Consider the following 15,127-nt stretch of genomic DNA (forward strand, 5'->3'; position numbering starts at 1 on the left):
TTAAGCTATGGTGACATTTTGTTTACAAGTAATGACAATACAACATTTAAGATTAGAAGATTAAATCACAGAAATATAAGAATGATTTCAGAAATGTGAGATTAATGGAACTATATTTAGTAACCTGCTTATTTTATTTTTCCAAATGGTAAACGAGCCTCATTGGAACACATATTGTAACTTACTGAATGTGAACGTATGTATGCGCCTAAACATTGTCATATTATATCAATCAGAAGTCAACTATTCAGTATTTGTAGCTAACTATTAAGAAAATGCTTAATAATTTAAGCAAAATTTGCTCAATCATATTTCATGTGTGTATGTTAGAGGTTGATTGTGACGTATTGGTCTGATGGCACTTTTAAGATAAATCTTAAGAACCTTACACATTAAATCAGTTCAGCCTAATGTCCTCTATGAGGTTAAATTGTCATGTTTTTTTATAATCTTAAAATTTGTAACCTTTTTGAGAAAGTTTATTTTTAAACTAGTTGAAAAACAATCTATTACTCTACACTTCAGTCTGCAACTTGCTTGGTAAATAATTAATATAATTGATCAGTTTTTTTTTTTGTTTTTTTTATATGGGTGTTGTGGTTTTCTGCCCACGTGGGTAGCGTGACTTGTGCAACACCCAAGGCAAAAAAAAAAAAAAAAGAAATTAGTCAGATGATTTTTCCTAGATTTTGTATGTGCATGTCCAGTCACCTGCCACACTTATACACACATTTATGAATGTTCCAGCCCCATTTTATTGCCAATATCCAACACTTTGGAAGGAGACACATTCATTACATGTATCATAGAGCAAGGTAATTCATCAGCCATATTGGCAGCAATCCACTCCAATATATAATGCCAAACATATTCATGTATCACAGAACTGCAGTGTGTTTTACCTCTTCTTGGACCTGTCCTTGTTCTCTTAACCATAAGCTACGAATATCCAGTAAAGTTTGCTTATATGCATCTGCTTTTTTTTCCAGGATCCAATTAACTTCCATTTTTAGTTTCTTGTGTAAATAAATGTTATAAACCTTCTCCCTGTCTCAGTGTCGTGACTGCCTGCTCTAGTCTTTGTCTGGCATTATGACAAGTGACTAACATAATGAAAGACAAACATTTTGCTTTAAATAAGTGATTACTCATCCAGTCAAAGAGAAGCTGTTTTGTTACCAAAATGTCCCAACAAGAAGATACACTAGATCCAAACACCAACGTACTGCATGGTATCACTTGTGAAAACAATTCTGATGCACCACTGCAGTGCACACACTGTATAATACAGTCATTTATATGCGTTGACCTGAGTGTAAAAGCTAGGATGTGACTGCTTTGATACAAAAATTGCACAAAGTGAAACATATCACAATTGAAGGCACAAGGGTGTAAGAAAATGGATGGATATCAGCCTTTGCAAAGCTGAAAATTGAGAAGATCTTGGCTTTTCACACTGTCCTGCAATGCCACTCTCGCTTCCACTGAAATTAACCAGTTTCCAGCTTGTCACCAATACTTACATCACTGTCTCATTGCCTGTTTTGATGTTAGTACTATGACAATTTCAGACATTGTAATGCAACATTTTTTGGTGATTAGTGATTAAATTATTCCCTGGTGTAGAGATCTTTTTATTTTTCCCTGATGATGCTTTCAAGGTTGTCATTTGGCCTCTTGTATGTCTTGCTCTCTTTGGATTACTATTTTTAATAAATGGAATGCATATTCTGGGAGTGAAGGACGCCATGAGCTCACTGAAATACGTAAAATTGTAACAACCTTTTAAGTACTCCGTTACGTAATGCTGGAATGAAAACAAAGTGCTAGTGCCGGTGGTGGCTGGTAGCTCAAACAAAATGTAGAGCACCAAAGTACAAATAAAAGAAATGTGCACAGCTCCTCCTGAACTAATTTAGTAAAATAATCAGTTTATCGAAGATGTTTTATAAATCATGGGAGATCAATTTGGAAGAAAGAAATGGAAGAAAGTTGAGGTTTCCTAATAGTTGAAGGCAGAGGGCAGAGTATTTAGGGAATGTGTGCGTGTGCGTGTGTGTGTGTGCGTGTGTGTGTGTGTGTGTGTGGTTTAAAGGAAAACATTATTTTTTGTTTTATAAATCCTATTTCTCCTTCATAAGGAATAATCAGTACATTTTATTCTTTCTAGAATAATGTAGAAAAAGTCATAATTTGTATGGGTATTGAGATTCTTTCTTTCTCAAAGATGATTAGGCTACTATGAAACTTGACATTATGTGTGTTTTCACATGAGGAAAGTTTGTTGATCCACTTGCAAATGGACTTTAAATTTTAGACAAAGGCCCGCGAGTGACGATCATTGTACCCTATGGACAGAAGTGATGAGGGTGGGACAGATAAAAGACTTGGGGAAAAAAACTATGGAAGTCTCACATTCTGCATAATTGTTGTGCTATTATTAAAACTGCAGCAGAAGGTTGAATGTCAAGAGCAGCTCATACAGCTCAACTTAGAAGCTCAAAACATAATTTTATTGAAATAGACTAAAACTTCCATTTACGTAGTTTACATCCACAGAATAAGTTCCTCAGCACATAGATGACAAATTCACATTTGCCCATACCACATTTAGGACGGATTTTACGATAACGTTTACACATGCACACAACTGAAAGAAGAAAATCTGTATGCAAGCAAAATGGAACCACTGTGATTAAGGTAAGCTAATTTGGATGTTTAGAAAAGCAAACGAGAGTGAGACTAGAAAGTCAAGGTGTTAAAAGGCTCAGCCATAAACCTATCCACTATCAAACAAAATGCCTCCTGTTTGCAACGCTGTGCTTATATCCTGTTAGGCGCTGGGCAAAGGCAACATGCGTTTAATCTACTCCTGAGAGGGTTTTATCGCAACGCTGCAGTTGCTGTAGAAGAAAGGTAACATTTGTTTGCATAGAGAGAGAACCGTCTTATCAGCGATGATAATCCCTTTGATTCAAGTTGGATTAGCTGTCAGAGTTTTAGTGACGGCACAGTCAGAGTGTTTTTAACCAACCAAATCTGTTATTACATCAGCTATGCATAAATGATTTTCATGTCTGTGATCATGTTTACTTTATGGCACTAGTATAGTCCAATAGAAGGGTTCAAATTTTTAAAACTGTTGAAATCATTGCTAGATATTCTGAGTTGTGTATTCATTGTCAAGGAATATAAACATCTAACTACAAACCCAAATCCAAGGAATGTGGAACTTTGTGTAAAACAAGCAGAACATGATGATTTGCAACTCCTTTTCAACGTATATGCAATTGCATACACAACAATGACAACACATAAAATGTTCAGGTGGAAAACTTTATTGTAGTTTTGTAAATATTCACTCATTTGGAATTTGATGCCTGCAGTATGTTCCAAAAACATTGGCAACGAAAGACTGGGAAAGCTGAGGAATGCTACAAAGAAACACTTGTTTGGGACGTTTCACAGCTGAAAATGCTAATTGGAAGCAGGTGAGTGTCATGACTGAGAATAAAGGGGGCATCACTGAATTCACAGTCGTTCGCAAGCAAGGATGGGGCAAGGTTCACCAGTTTCTGAACAACTGCATGAGCAAATAGTCCAACAGTTTAGGCACAATGTTTCTCTTCGTACAATTCCAAGGAATTTATGGATTTTATTATCTACAGTCCATAATATCAACCAAAGATTCAGGGAACCTGGAAAAATCTCGGCAAGTAAGCGGGGACGGCCAAAAACCAACGTTGAATGCCTGTAATCTTTGATCCCTCAGATGAACATCAGGTCTAAACATTCACTTTCTAGCTGGAGTAAAGTAATCATTGAAATCTGACGTCTCAGGGATACGTCTCGAAACTAGGTTGTGAGGAGGTGGGGTGGGTACTACTGCCTTAAGGAATTCAACTGTCTTAGAGAGCTGACATGAAATTGTGAAGCATCAATGCACCGACTCCCATTTCTAATTCCAAGAGATACATCCTTGTCAAAGCTAAACATAAGGTTTAAAAGATATGTGCTTAAAGTGATAATACTTTCTTAACCTTTTTGTTCTACAAAAAGGAACTGCATGTCTTTCGTCCTGGGTACTCTATGAGAGATGAATATCCTCTTACGAATAACTAAGGAGTCATCCAAATCTATACAGTGATTATACAGTGAATAATAAGTTTAATTTGAAATAAAAATAAAACAATAAAAATGTTCTAAAAACAATAATTAAACTGAGTCTCTTGAAGAAGTCTATGAATCTCACTTTCAAACTTGTTTCTCTCACTATTAACTGATGCAAAAATGCACATACTTTCCAAAGTTCTTGCCCAAACCTACCGAACAAAAACACTTAACACGCTCTGAGAGAGCAAAATGTTGGTCTGTAGACGTAGGTTTTAAGAAGAAACTGGTGAACAAGGTGTCTCGTTTTTAACTGTGTGCTTGTGCATGTGGATATAGAGCTGAATGTGAGTGGGCATTGCATGTGTGTCCACCATTAGCCGGGTAGAGAGTGTCCTTCCTAATCTGCTTTCCCCTAATTAAAAGCCTGTGACTAAAAGGAGCAGCATTGGAGCTGTCTGCCAGGGAAATAAAAAAAAACGAGAGATGATTAGGGGACAGAAGAAAGACGGGAGGTGGCATGAAGCGATGAAGAGGAAAGGATGAAAAATGCAGAGAATGGGGTGTTGCAGGGCAGAGGAGGGATAAGGGGGTGAGGAATGTTGAGAAATAGGGAAAGTCACAGCAGAAATAAGACATAAGAGGCATAGAAAGACAAATTAGAGGACATGAAAAGAGGATAGAGACAGTAACTGGAGGGAAAAGGACATGAAGGGACCACAGAAAAGTTGGATGAAGACAAATAGTGACGAGGCTCTAGAATAAGCTCCACTTTAGCTTTCAGTGATGTCTGTAACTCTACATCCTTATGCTTCAGTACAGTTTTATACTGCCCTCCACATGCCCAGTTAAACAGAGCAATGTTTGGGTTTGGTGAACCTGGAGAATTGCATCAGTTGCAAAAATCTGCAGCAACTGCTTGATGCTATTATGTCAATATGAACCAAAATTTCTGAACCCAATACAGGACCGGTGTAACTAACAAATTGTATAGTGAGTGGATATTTCCACCACTTTCCTTTTTTTGTAATCAAAATATTTTAGATTTCAGAAAAAGATATATCCAAATCACCTGCGATAGACATGAGAAAAACTGGCAATGGATGCATTAGAATCAAATCTCTGTTTTCTTTCAGCAGGTTTACAATCATCAGATTACATTCAAAGCTTGTTGAATGAGCTGTGGCTGCTGTGCGCTTCCTGGTAAACCAACAGTGAAATAGTCTTTAGACCACTGAAATGTATCAGATTAATAAATCTTCAGTTTCTCAGACTGAAATGGCTTTTGTAAAAACGTGCACCACCAAGTCAGTGTTAATCGCTGGATTTGAATTGGTGCTTGAAATGTTCAAAGCTTAATCTCGAACCATACTGCTTTGCTCAAGGGCGCTTCATTAATTCCACCGTTTCGGTTCGTGAGGTGGACTGAACAAACGCATAGCGAGAAGGAGGCCTATCTACATGCATGCAAACAAACGCGCATTAGACATGAGCTTCAGGGAAGAGGAGACAAATGTCAGATCATTCAAGCACACACATGCTGTGGACACATACTAAGTAGAGAGGGAGTGGGAGATATGGTAAGAGCATGTCTGCTATACCGCACTGCAATGCAATCCACTAATGAATACCGTAAGACTCTCTATTACAGAAGAAATGGTACTGTAAAATTATAGTAACAGTAACTGATGTGCATTAACATGATTGTGCTATTTTTGATATTAATATTTCCATTAGATTTTGTTATGCGGTCATATTTTAAGTGTGATAAAAAACGTGCTCTCGGTTATCTCCATCAGTGTGTACATTTATATGAGGTGTGATACGTTTTGTGCCCTCCACCGATCTTTATGTGCACGTGCAATTCCCTCCCCGATTGAATATGCCTTTGAAGCTCAGCAGAGTGGTTTAATAGCCTTTAATTTTAATTAATTTCGTCTCTCTATTAATAACCTATATAATTCCCTAAGTGATTCCAACTTTTAGGTGCTGCATTAGTCATTAGCCAATTGCAGGCTAAGGGGAAGTCTTTGTGCTGAATAAGCTGGAAACGGCAAGTTGGCAAGTTCATCCTGTAAAGAAGAAATAACTCTTGAAATTAAATGTGACTGTAAGTTAAAAAACTAAGGAAGAGTCTCAGATTTGAAGCCCCCAGGCACTGGCTGTGACTGAGTGACAAAAACAATAGCTGATAGCTGATTAAAAAAAAAAATCCACATAAGCTGAAGCCAGTATTATTGTACCTATAAAAAGAAAGCCTGGTTTGCAAGCCTTGATTCAAAAAAATAAATCATGAATTCCACAGTCTACCTGTAGCATCATGTTCAGCCTTTAGCAAGTTACAGAAGCTTTAGCAAGGTGCCACTCTGGAGCATTTCCACTGAGCAGCACATGTTGCTCACAGATTGAATTCTGTTGTTTGGTGTATGTGCAAAAAAAAAAAAGAGCAAAATATCTTGGACCGATTCTGGGAAATATGCTGCTATTTAAATGTACAATAAAGGTGGTTAAGTGTAATTTAGTTCAGAGAAGCTAATAATAGATGTTGAAATACATTGTCTTAAAAATAAATTGCTAAGGAAAAAAAGGATATTGCTTCCATTATGTAGCTTTAGTGCGATAATAAATCCGGCTCAAAAGATTACTTACAACAGCTGATTGGAGAGAACAAGGTATTTTGTGATTTTAATAATTTTTGGGAGATGACTCTCCTAGTCACTTAGAGCAGTTCCTCTGGAGAATCCCCATAATATATAAATAATAATAAAAATATGTTGGCAAGGTTTGTATTGTATCTCTCTCTCTCTCTCTCTCTCTCTCTCTCTCTCTCTCTCTCTATATATATATATATATATATATATATATATATATATATATATATATATATATATATATATATATATATAGGCTACATAGAGTTTATTTGTGACTTTAAATGCTTTGTAAAAAATAAATAACTCTTGACCGCCCGTGCCAACATCTCTTATTGTAACACACCCCACAAATACACACGCGCGCGCTCGTGAATGGAGAGCGCGCGCCTCTCTGTTGGCAAACTTTGACGCGCCCTGACTTTCACAGTGTAGATGCGTTAGATAGAAACTATTTGTCAGCGACTGGCTTGAATTTTTTATTTTCACGGTGATAAGACGTCCGACGCCTCTAATCTCATTGTCTGACCGTGAGCGGAGCTATATTATCCTCCACCTGCTCTTCCTTGTTTCGGAGTTTGCCCTCGGTTTCAACAGGAGCCTGACTTTCACAGCAAGGCAACTTCTTCCACACTTTGGTACTTTGGCACAAGCCGAGACATTGTGTCCGCACCTCACGAGCTACTGGAAGGCAGCACTTTTATTTCCTTCACCTAAAGAGTAAACATATTGGCAAACGCAAGAGCTGTTGAAAGAAAAGCGGTCAAAGCGTCTTGCTCGCTGGGAATTAAAAGTTAATCGTTTATTTGGAAGGTGAAGAAGACAGTTTGTTAAAGAGGGCAAAAGTTTAACAGCACCATGAATGGAGCGATGGTTTTCCAGATAATTTTATTGTTGGCCACTTTAAGCAAAGTCGGGAAGGCTCAGGTCGCCAATGCCAAAGTGTTGAGGGGCAACAGCAGAAGAGACGGTGAGATGTCTTTTTTTTTTCTTTCTCTCCACTATATAAGGTCGCAGCTTTCTTGTTTGTATGGAAGATGTGGTGTATAATTTTAAACAACAAAGGGGGAAAAAAATGTGAGTTTTTGGTGTTATTTTTGTAACAAATAAATGATACAGCTTGTAAATGTTCAATGAACAGAAGAGAAATGAGCAACAGAAATAACTAAATAAATGTTTAACTATCCCAACAAGCATCAACCAGTGGAAAAAGTAGAGAAAAAAAAAGTATTTTGTGGCAGACTGTCATCTGGGTGCTTAGATCCTGTCATTGCTTCCACAACTTCCCTAATCTAATTGCATACTTTCTGGAAGTGTGCCACACTTACTTTTTACTTACCCTTGAGGCTGAAGTCATGCTGCAGTGCCTGTGATTGTACACCTTCACTCAACTGCAGGGTTGCTTTTAGCTAGAAAACTTGAAAATGTGTGAGGGCATTATATTCTGTCCAGGAAAGCTGCTCTTTCAGGACTGCATTAACCAAAATCATTTTGTGTCTTTGTTGATGATGAGCAAAGCCTGATGCATAAACATATTTAGAAAACAAACAAAACACATAAGGGACTTGCACTTTAAATGTGGATGTATTAAATTATCTCTGTTGCACAACCCAAAATACAGTGTCTTGAAAAAGCATTGATGCGAGTTGAACATTTAGTCATGTCACAGTCATAAACTTCAATGTGTTTTATTAGGATGTTATGTGATGAACCTGCACAGAGTAATACATCTCTGTGAAGTTCAAGGAAAATGTTGCAAGGCTCTAAACATTTTTTTTTCATTAATGAATATCTGAAAAATGAATGCAGCACAACCAAATGCCTGTTTGTATCAAATAATTCCTAAACAGAGTCCACAAGTCTATATACAGTAAGCACAGCTGTTTTGTGAAAGCCTCACAGATTTGCTAGCAAGCATTACTGAAACAAATATTTGGATTTTGAATATCCGTTAGCACTGCTCAACCCATCATCCGGAAATGAAAAGAGTATGGAACAATTGCAAACTTAAAAAGTTGACTCAACAAAGATAAGGTGGTTTAATATAAATGTCCGCCACACGTCTCAGATTTTTTATTGTAAAATGTTTCGAGAGCTTTAGATATTTGCTTTCTACTTCACAGCTGTGTGGTTTATGACATAAAATTCTAATAAAATGCATTACAGTTTGTAAAGTGGCACATTTGACACAAAAAGACAAGCTTAAAGGAGGACCAATGCTTTTAGCTGGAAAATAGCATGAAAATAAGTGAGTGCGTTACCACATCAAACTATTTGGGTTAACTTGAGATCCATTTTAATTCTGCATGTATCTGTTAAAAATATAAACACTTACACTTCTACATACTACTTGTTGCAGTATCAAGAAAATGCTAGTTTGAATGATAGCAAGTGCAATCTGTTAAATATACTCTTTCTGCTTGTCAAATGATTGTGTGTAAACTGAATTATCTCACACAAACAGTCACAGCTGTACTAGAGTGGCACTGTGAGAAAAAGCTGACAGGATAGAAAAAGTATCTGAAAGCAAAAAGTTAAGGTTTTAGATGATATCAGATGAACCAGCGGCTGACAACTTTAGTTCCCAGCTTCAGAAAAAAAAATTGCTTAGAAAAGGACAAGAAAATATAAAGTTAGAAGACCACTAGGACACATTATTAACATAATAATTTGCTTTAAAGTCGTTATTTGTTATAACTGTTTCTATCCAAAGCTGATGAAAGAAGTTTTAACTTATTCTCAAAACAGATATAGCACAGTTAGCATGATAACAAATATTGTCAAGACTGTTTTCAATTTAAGAAAATGTGACCTTTAAAATTTATTTGGAAACATCAAAGTCCTAAGGCAAGTGTTTAAAAGGATCATTTTTACTTACAACTAGTACATTTCTGAGTAGTTCTTCACAGGCGTCTGACAGCTATTTTACTTTCCATGCTGACCTCTTTTCTGTCTTTTTCAAACAAATGGGTTTGTTAGTGCCACAAAGTCCCTGCATGCTTAGTGTTACTCTATTAGTCCCATCACACTATTGTGTATCTCCTTAGTGTTTTAGTGTTGTTGGAAAGATGCACAGCCTTTGGTAAATAAGTCTTAAGTATGTGACACTACAGAACACACAGCTTGTTGTGCTACTAAGCCAGACTACCACCTGTTGTACTTGACATGTTGGGATATTCAGCTGTGATGCTAACAATACATATATGCCATTGCAACAAAATTTGCGTAATTGCATCTGCTTTTGAAGTGTTTCAGCAATTACCTATTTATAATAATATTATTAGTAACAACTAAACTCCTATGCTATGCAATCACTTTTGCTGCACCAGAAAAGTTCACTCACCTTGACATGGTAAATGCTTGGAGTGGCTTTGACACCAGGGTCGTGTGACCAACTTTCCAACTTATTTAGCTAATAATTATTTGACTGTGGACATGCAAAGACTTTGTAAACATTGCTAAACATTCATCAAGTTTAGAACAAAATACTAAAAAAAAGAAGTCGACATGAGAGCAAAAGTTACCTTCTGTCCTGAATATTCTAACATTTTTTTCCAATCAGTCCGGCACTTGGAGTTCTTCTTATCTTACCGATGGGTTGCCGGTTTGAGCCCCGACTCTGTCTGCCTTACTAGTTGTGTCCTTGGGCAAGACACTTTATCTGCCTTGCCTGCTGGTGTTGGTCAGAAGGCCCAGTGGTGCCGCTCCATTGCTGCCTTGCTTCTGTCAGACTGCCCCAGGGCAGCTATGGGCAGCTTACAATATGCAGTGTGTGAAGTGTAGTGTGAAGTGGTCTGGAGTCCTGATAAAGCTCTACACAAGTATTGGCCATTTACCTTTTGCTATATGCCTACTTTATACCACATGTTATTGACATAACAAATCTCAAAGCTATTTTCTCAAAATACTGTTTATTTCTTCACGCATTAAAAAAAACACAACTGCTTTACATACACGAATAGAGACCTGAGTGAATTTATTCCTCCATATCTTTGTTCAGCTCTAACAAAAACTATGCCAAATGACTGCGCTATACATTAAGGCTGATTGGTGCTACAAAATGTTGTTTAGCTGTTATGCCTTTTAAAAATATTAACAAAATCTTATTTTAGCGCATGACCAAGCAAAAAATTGTTTCAATTGTTAGTGTTCTGCTTTATTCTTTTTGCTCATCCATAACTCACAGTAAAGCAGTGCCATCATAAATTCACTGCTAAATACTAGTGCTGTATCTTTGATGACCTCTGTAAAATTACATTATCTTCAGAATAATAGCTCTAATGCAGTCCTACATTTACTAAAAGTAAAGCATGTGGGGGATAATTTTACTAGTAAGATGGTTGTAGAAAGTTCAACTTGAGATTTTAAATGCCTAACAAATTCAGCAAAAGAAAAATGAACAGTACAGTAAAGCGTTCTTCAGCTTTCTGTCAATTTTGGTTTTGCTACATGTGCTTTAAGGTAGTTTTTTTCCCCCCAATATGAGTATATACGATGTTTCTAAGTAGTTGAATCTTGTAGAAAATATTATTTTACTCAGCTGGACTGCTTTGCCACAAGCGAGCAAAGAATCAACAATTATGCAAATTATCTCAACTTTGTAAAATCAACACAATCATAAAATAATTTATGCCAGAGAGTGTAATGGTCAAAATACCACTGAATAAAGCAGCACACTTCTCAATTGCTCTGACAATTTTTGTAGATGGGATTCTAGCTTTATTTTAATATGTCACTTGGTAAGAAGTAGAGAGCTGTTTAGTGCAAATCCTTGCACAGGTGTCAAAGTATTAATAGGAAGAGATAACATAAAATTAGACTGACGTGATCAAAGTTTTTCAATGCTTGATCAGATGCAGAACTTGAGGCAATTCTGTTTTTTAAGTAGACTGATTGTTTAATATATAAGGGGGCTGTTATGTAAAATTGATTTGTTGGAGCTTTATTTCATGTTATAATATTATCCCCTCATCAAAAACATACCTGGAATGTTGCTTTAATTCTTTGGTGCATGTTTACAAAATCCTTGAATCTCCTGTGGCGGCTAAGGGTGTCTAACACGCTTGCTCCCACAAAGTGCCACCTATTTCCACAAATATACTCAAATTAATAATTATTTGTTAGTAATAATTGTTAATTGAAGCTGCAGTTTCCAGAAAAGCTTCTGTCTCACAGAACATCCCTCCCCAACCCAGCTCGTTCAGACCAGTGGCAGCAGTAACTAGCAAATTTGTTTATGCTATGTGTATACTGAGCTCATCATATAAAATACTTCTCAGTCCAACGCGTCTGAGAACGGTTCTAAATGGCTTAATGGATACGCATTGATGTGTTGATGTAAAGTCGGAGAGTCAGAAAGAATAGGCACTTCTTAAAGAGACAGAGGCCCAATTTCAAGGTGTCAAATTGCAGAGTCACATTTCCTTTATACACAGAATACACAGAACTGAAGGTAACATAGTTACTTGATTGTGCTGTAAAATGTCACTATGTGCCTGGAAAGTGCATAATACTGCCTCTTTAAAAAGCTCTTTAATCCACAACAGTCTTGCTATAATTCGCTCTCTAGAAGCTTTCATAGCCAGCATGTATTCATAAGTGTGTGTTTGTTTTCCTCAGCTGATAGGTGGAACTTGAGAGCTTAGTTCCGGTATTTGATTGACTGGTTCTGATTAGAGTTGCTTCCATGTGCATAACCTCATGCTGATAGGGACTCCCAGGCATTCACTTGTCCACTGACTACTGTGAATGAGCCTGTGTGTCCCAGAGCATATTTATTAAAGGAGGTGTTACTTCAGAGATATTCTGACAGAAAGTTATAGTCCCCTTCAATTAACCCTGTCTCACTATGTTCCCTTATTTCCTTCATAACCATTTTTGGCACTTGGCTCATTCTTACAAAAACATAACAAGACAATGAAAGCTAATAAAGAGACAGCACAGCTCATTTCAATTACCTTTTGTGGAGGATTGGTGGCAACTTCTGTAGAAAAGTCTATTTAGATGCGTAGTCAGACATGGAGTGGTGTGATTGTGATGTGATATTCTTCACTGAAATGGATGTTTTTCATAATTTCATAATAATTTTCAGCCATTGTTTACTTCCAGGTTAAGTGCATCTGGTCTCTTCTGATGCAGATTTATTTTTCATAGCTCACATTAATAATGTAAAAGTTGGACGAAATGTGATATGCTTGTTCAGACTGCAGATGCTTTAAATACTATCATATGTATTTACAGTGTACGCATTGGTACGTACACTGTAAAAAAGAAAAAAAAGTCACATTTACGGTGGTTACCTGAATGTTACCGTATTTATACTGTAAACTAGAGATGTTTTTCTACAGTGTAGTACCACATAAGGAAGTGGCAAAATTTGATTATCTTTTGGGATGAAAATATCGGAAGTGGTAGATCCACACTGCATTGAAAAAGTTGGATATAGGTTGCATTTAGGTTTGAAACAATTAATTGTGATTAATTGATTATTGAAATAATCATCAGCTAATTTAGTCATCAAATAATTGTTACTTGGAGTATACAGACTTTGAACGTTATAAGTTGCTGAAAGAACTGCAGTCTGAACAGAAATAAAGACAAAACTGTACAACAAATATATAGATAATTTCAAGAATAGAACTATTTGCTTACTTAATTTTTTCTTGCCCCAAAATACACCCCTTTTACATTGATTTATTATCTATTTAGAGATCCTGTTGTTTCCTATCTAAAGCAAACTTCTTAGATTAATAAACATAATTTTAAATCTAAATCGTCTACGGATATAAATAATGTTGGATGTAACTGTTGCTATGTTCAAGAGCATAATAATGCTTTAAATCTAATTTTAATTTTCACTAATCCCAGCCTCATTCTCTTTTTTCTTGGTGAGGTTATTATGAGAATTTAACTGTGATTTTCTAAACATTGTTTTGTATTAATTCATGATTGTTTTTTGTGGTTAACAGTAATGTTGCATATTTTCTACAGCTACAGAAATTTGTTATTTTTTTCTTTCATGTTGATGGTGATAAGGGAAAACAGATAAGCAGCTACTGGCTGGCTGCATTGTTAGCTACTCCTGGCCCCTTTCCACTTTCCCTTCATCAACTTTCCTAATTTATTCACTGAAATATTCCGAAAGGAGAGATGTTTCCAAGTTTCAGATTAAGTTTATTGTCCCAGTGGTTATTACAGTTGATGCATCATTGGTTTCCAGACTCATGGCGGAAAGTTTCCACACCAAAGACATTTGTAAGTTCTTGTGGTTGCCTCTGCCACTTTGTTTAGGACTTGTTTGCTTTGATCATTTTAATCCTGATCCTGTGGTCACTGCACATAGCTCATCCAATGGACATTCTTCTGCTTTCTGCTTTAGCCAAACAATCAGTGTATCCCCAGTCAACATAAATTTGAACAATTGTTAGAAGAGGACACAAATATAGACCATGCATTACATGTTTGCTTTTTCACATTTTGTCACAGTATTACTAGAAGCCTTGTGTATTTGTGTGTGTCCAGTGAGTTTGGTGTACCATCTTTTGCTGCAAGTGTCTTATGATCCCACCAACCGTGCCAATGTGTAACCATGAACTCTTAACCAATTTTCATGGCAACCCAGCCCAACGTCAATCAGATTGGATAGAGATTTTGGAATATCAGTTTGAAAGATTCACAGGTTAGACTTAGAACAGGACATTGAACTGAAGCATGCTATACCAAACCATCCTCCTGTAGTGCTGGCTCTACGTTTAGGTTCGGCCAGCTGGAAAGGGTCAGTTTGCCCCTGTCTAAAGTCTTTTACTTCATCTGGCAGGATTTCTTTTTAGCTCCATTTATCTGACCTCATCACATCATGAGGGTTCCACCATAATGTTTCACGGTGGGAATGACAAATTTTAGGTAATGTGCAGTGTTAGTTTTCTGTCTGCTGTAATTGTAAAATAAAAAGTCAAATTTTGGTTCCATTTGACAGATTACCACAACTTTGCTGTATTTCTTACATGACTTAGGGCTAAATTTATATTGAGATGTTTTGATTTTTTTTGTTTTTTGTTTTTTTTTCAACTGAAGACTTTTTTTTCTTGCCACTTTTGCACAGTAGTGCAAAGTGACAACTCCAAAAGTTGTGGAGAACAAGACTTTTCAATTACATACTGAGGGGCTCATTTACTAAATAGGTGACTTTTGCAGAAGATTGGTGTGGCTGGATTTTGCTTTGGGGTATTGGAATAAAAAGGACTAAATCAGAACAAAACAGTTCAGATTTGTATTCCTCTGCAAAATTGAAAACCATGTATCACTTCACAAATATGCACCATTTTGAGATCTTTGGTTGTAACATAACAAGCTGTGGACATTTTCCA

At 36.5% G+C, this 15,127-nt stretch overlaps 1 protein-coding gene across 3 annotated transcripts in view; it reads left to right on the plus strand.

Moving 5' to 3' along the window:
- The first annotated feature begins 7,095 nt into the window (after positions 1-7,095).
- pdgfd (platelet derived growth factor d) overlaps positions 7,096-15,127 on the plus strand; it is a 63,875-nt gene continuing 55,843 nt past the window's right edge. The window contains exon 1 of one of the 3 annotated variants that reach the window (XM_081614670.1): positions 7,096-7,731. In XM_081614670.1, coding sequence (XP_081470796.1) covers positions 7,620-7,731 — 112 coding nt within the window. In that variant the 5' untranslated portion in view covers positions 7,096-7,619. The remainder of the gene's footprint in view (positions 7,732-15,127) is intronic. The other 2 variants (XM_081614669.1, XM_008425506.2) reach the window with 2 other exon arrangements.

This window comes from Poecilia reticulata, chromosome 13 (assembly GCF_904066995.2).
Source record: "Poecilia reticulata chromosome 13, P_reticulata-male-v2, whole genome shotgun sequence".
NCBI lineage: Eukaryota > Metazoa > Chordata > Actinopteri > Cyprinodontiformes > Poeciliidae > Poecilia > Poecilia reticulata.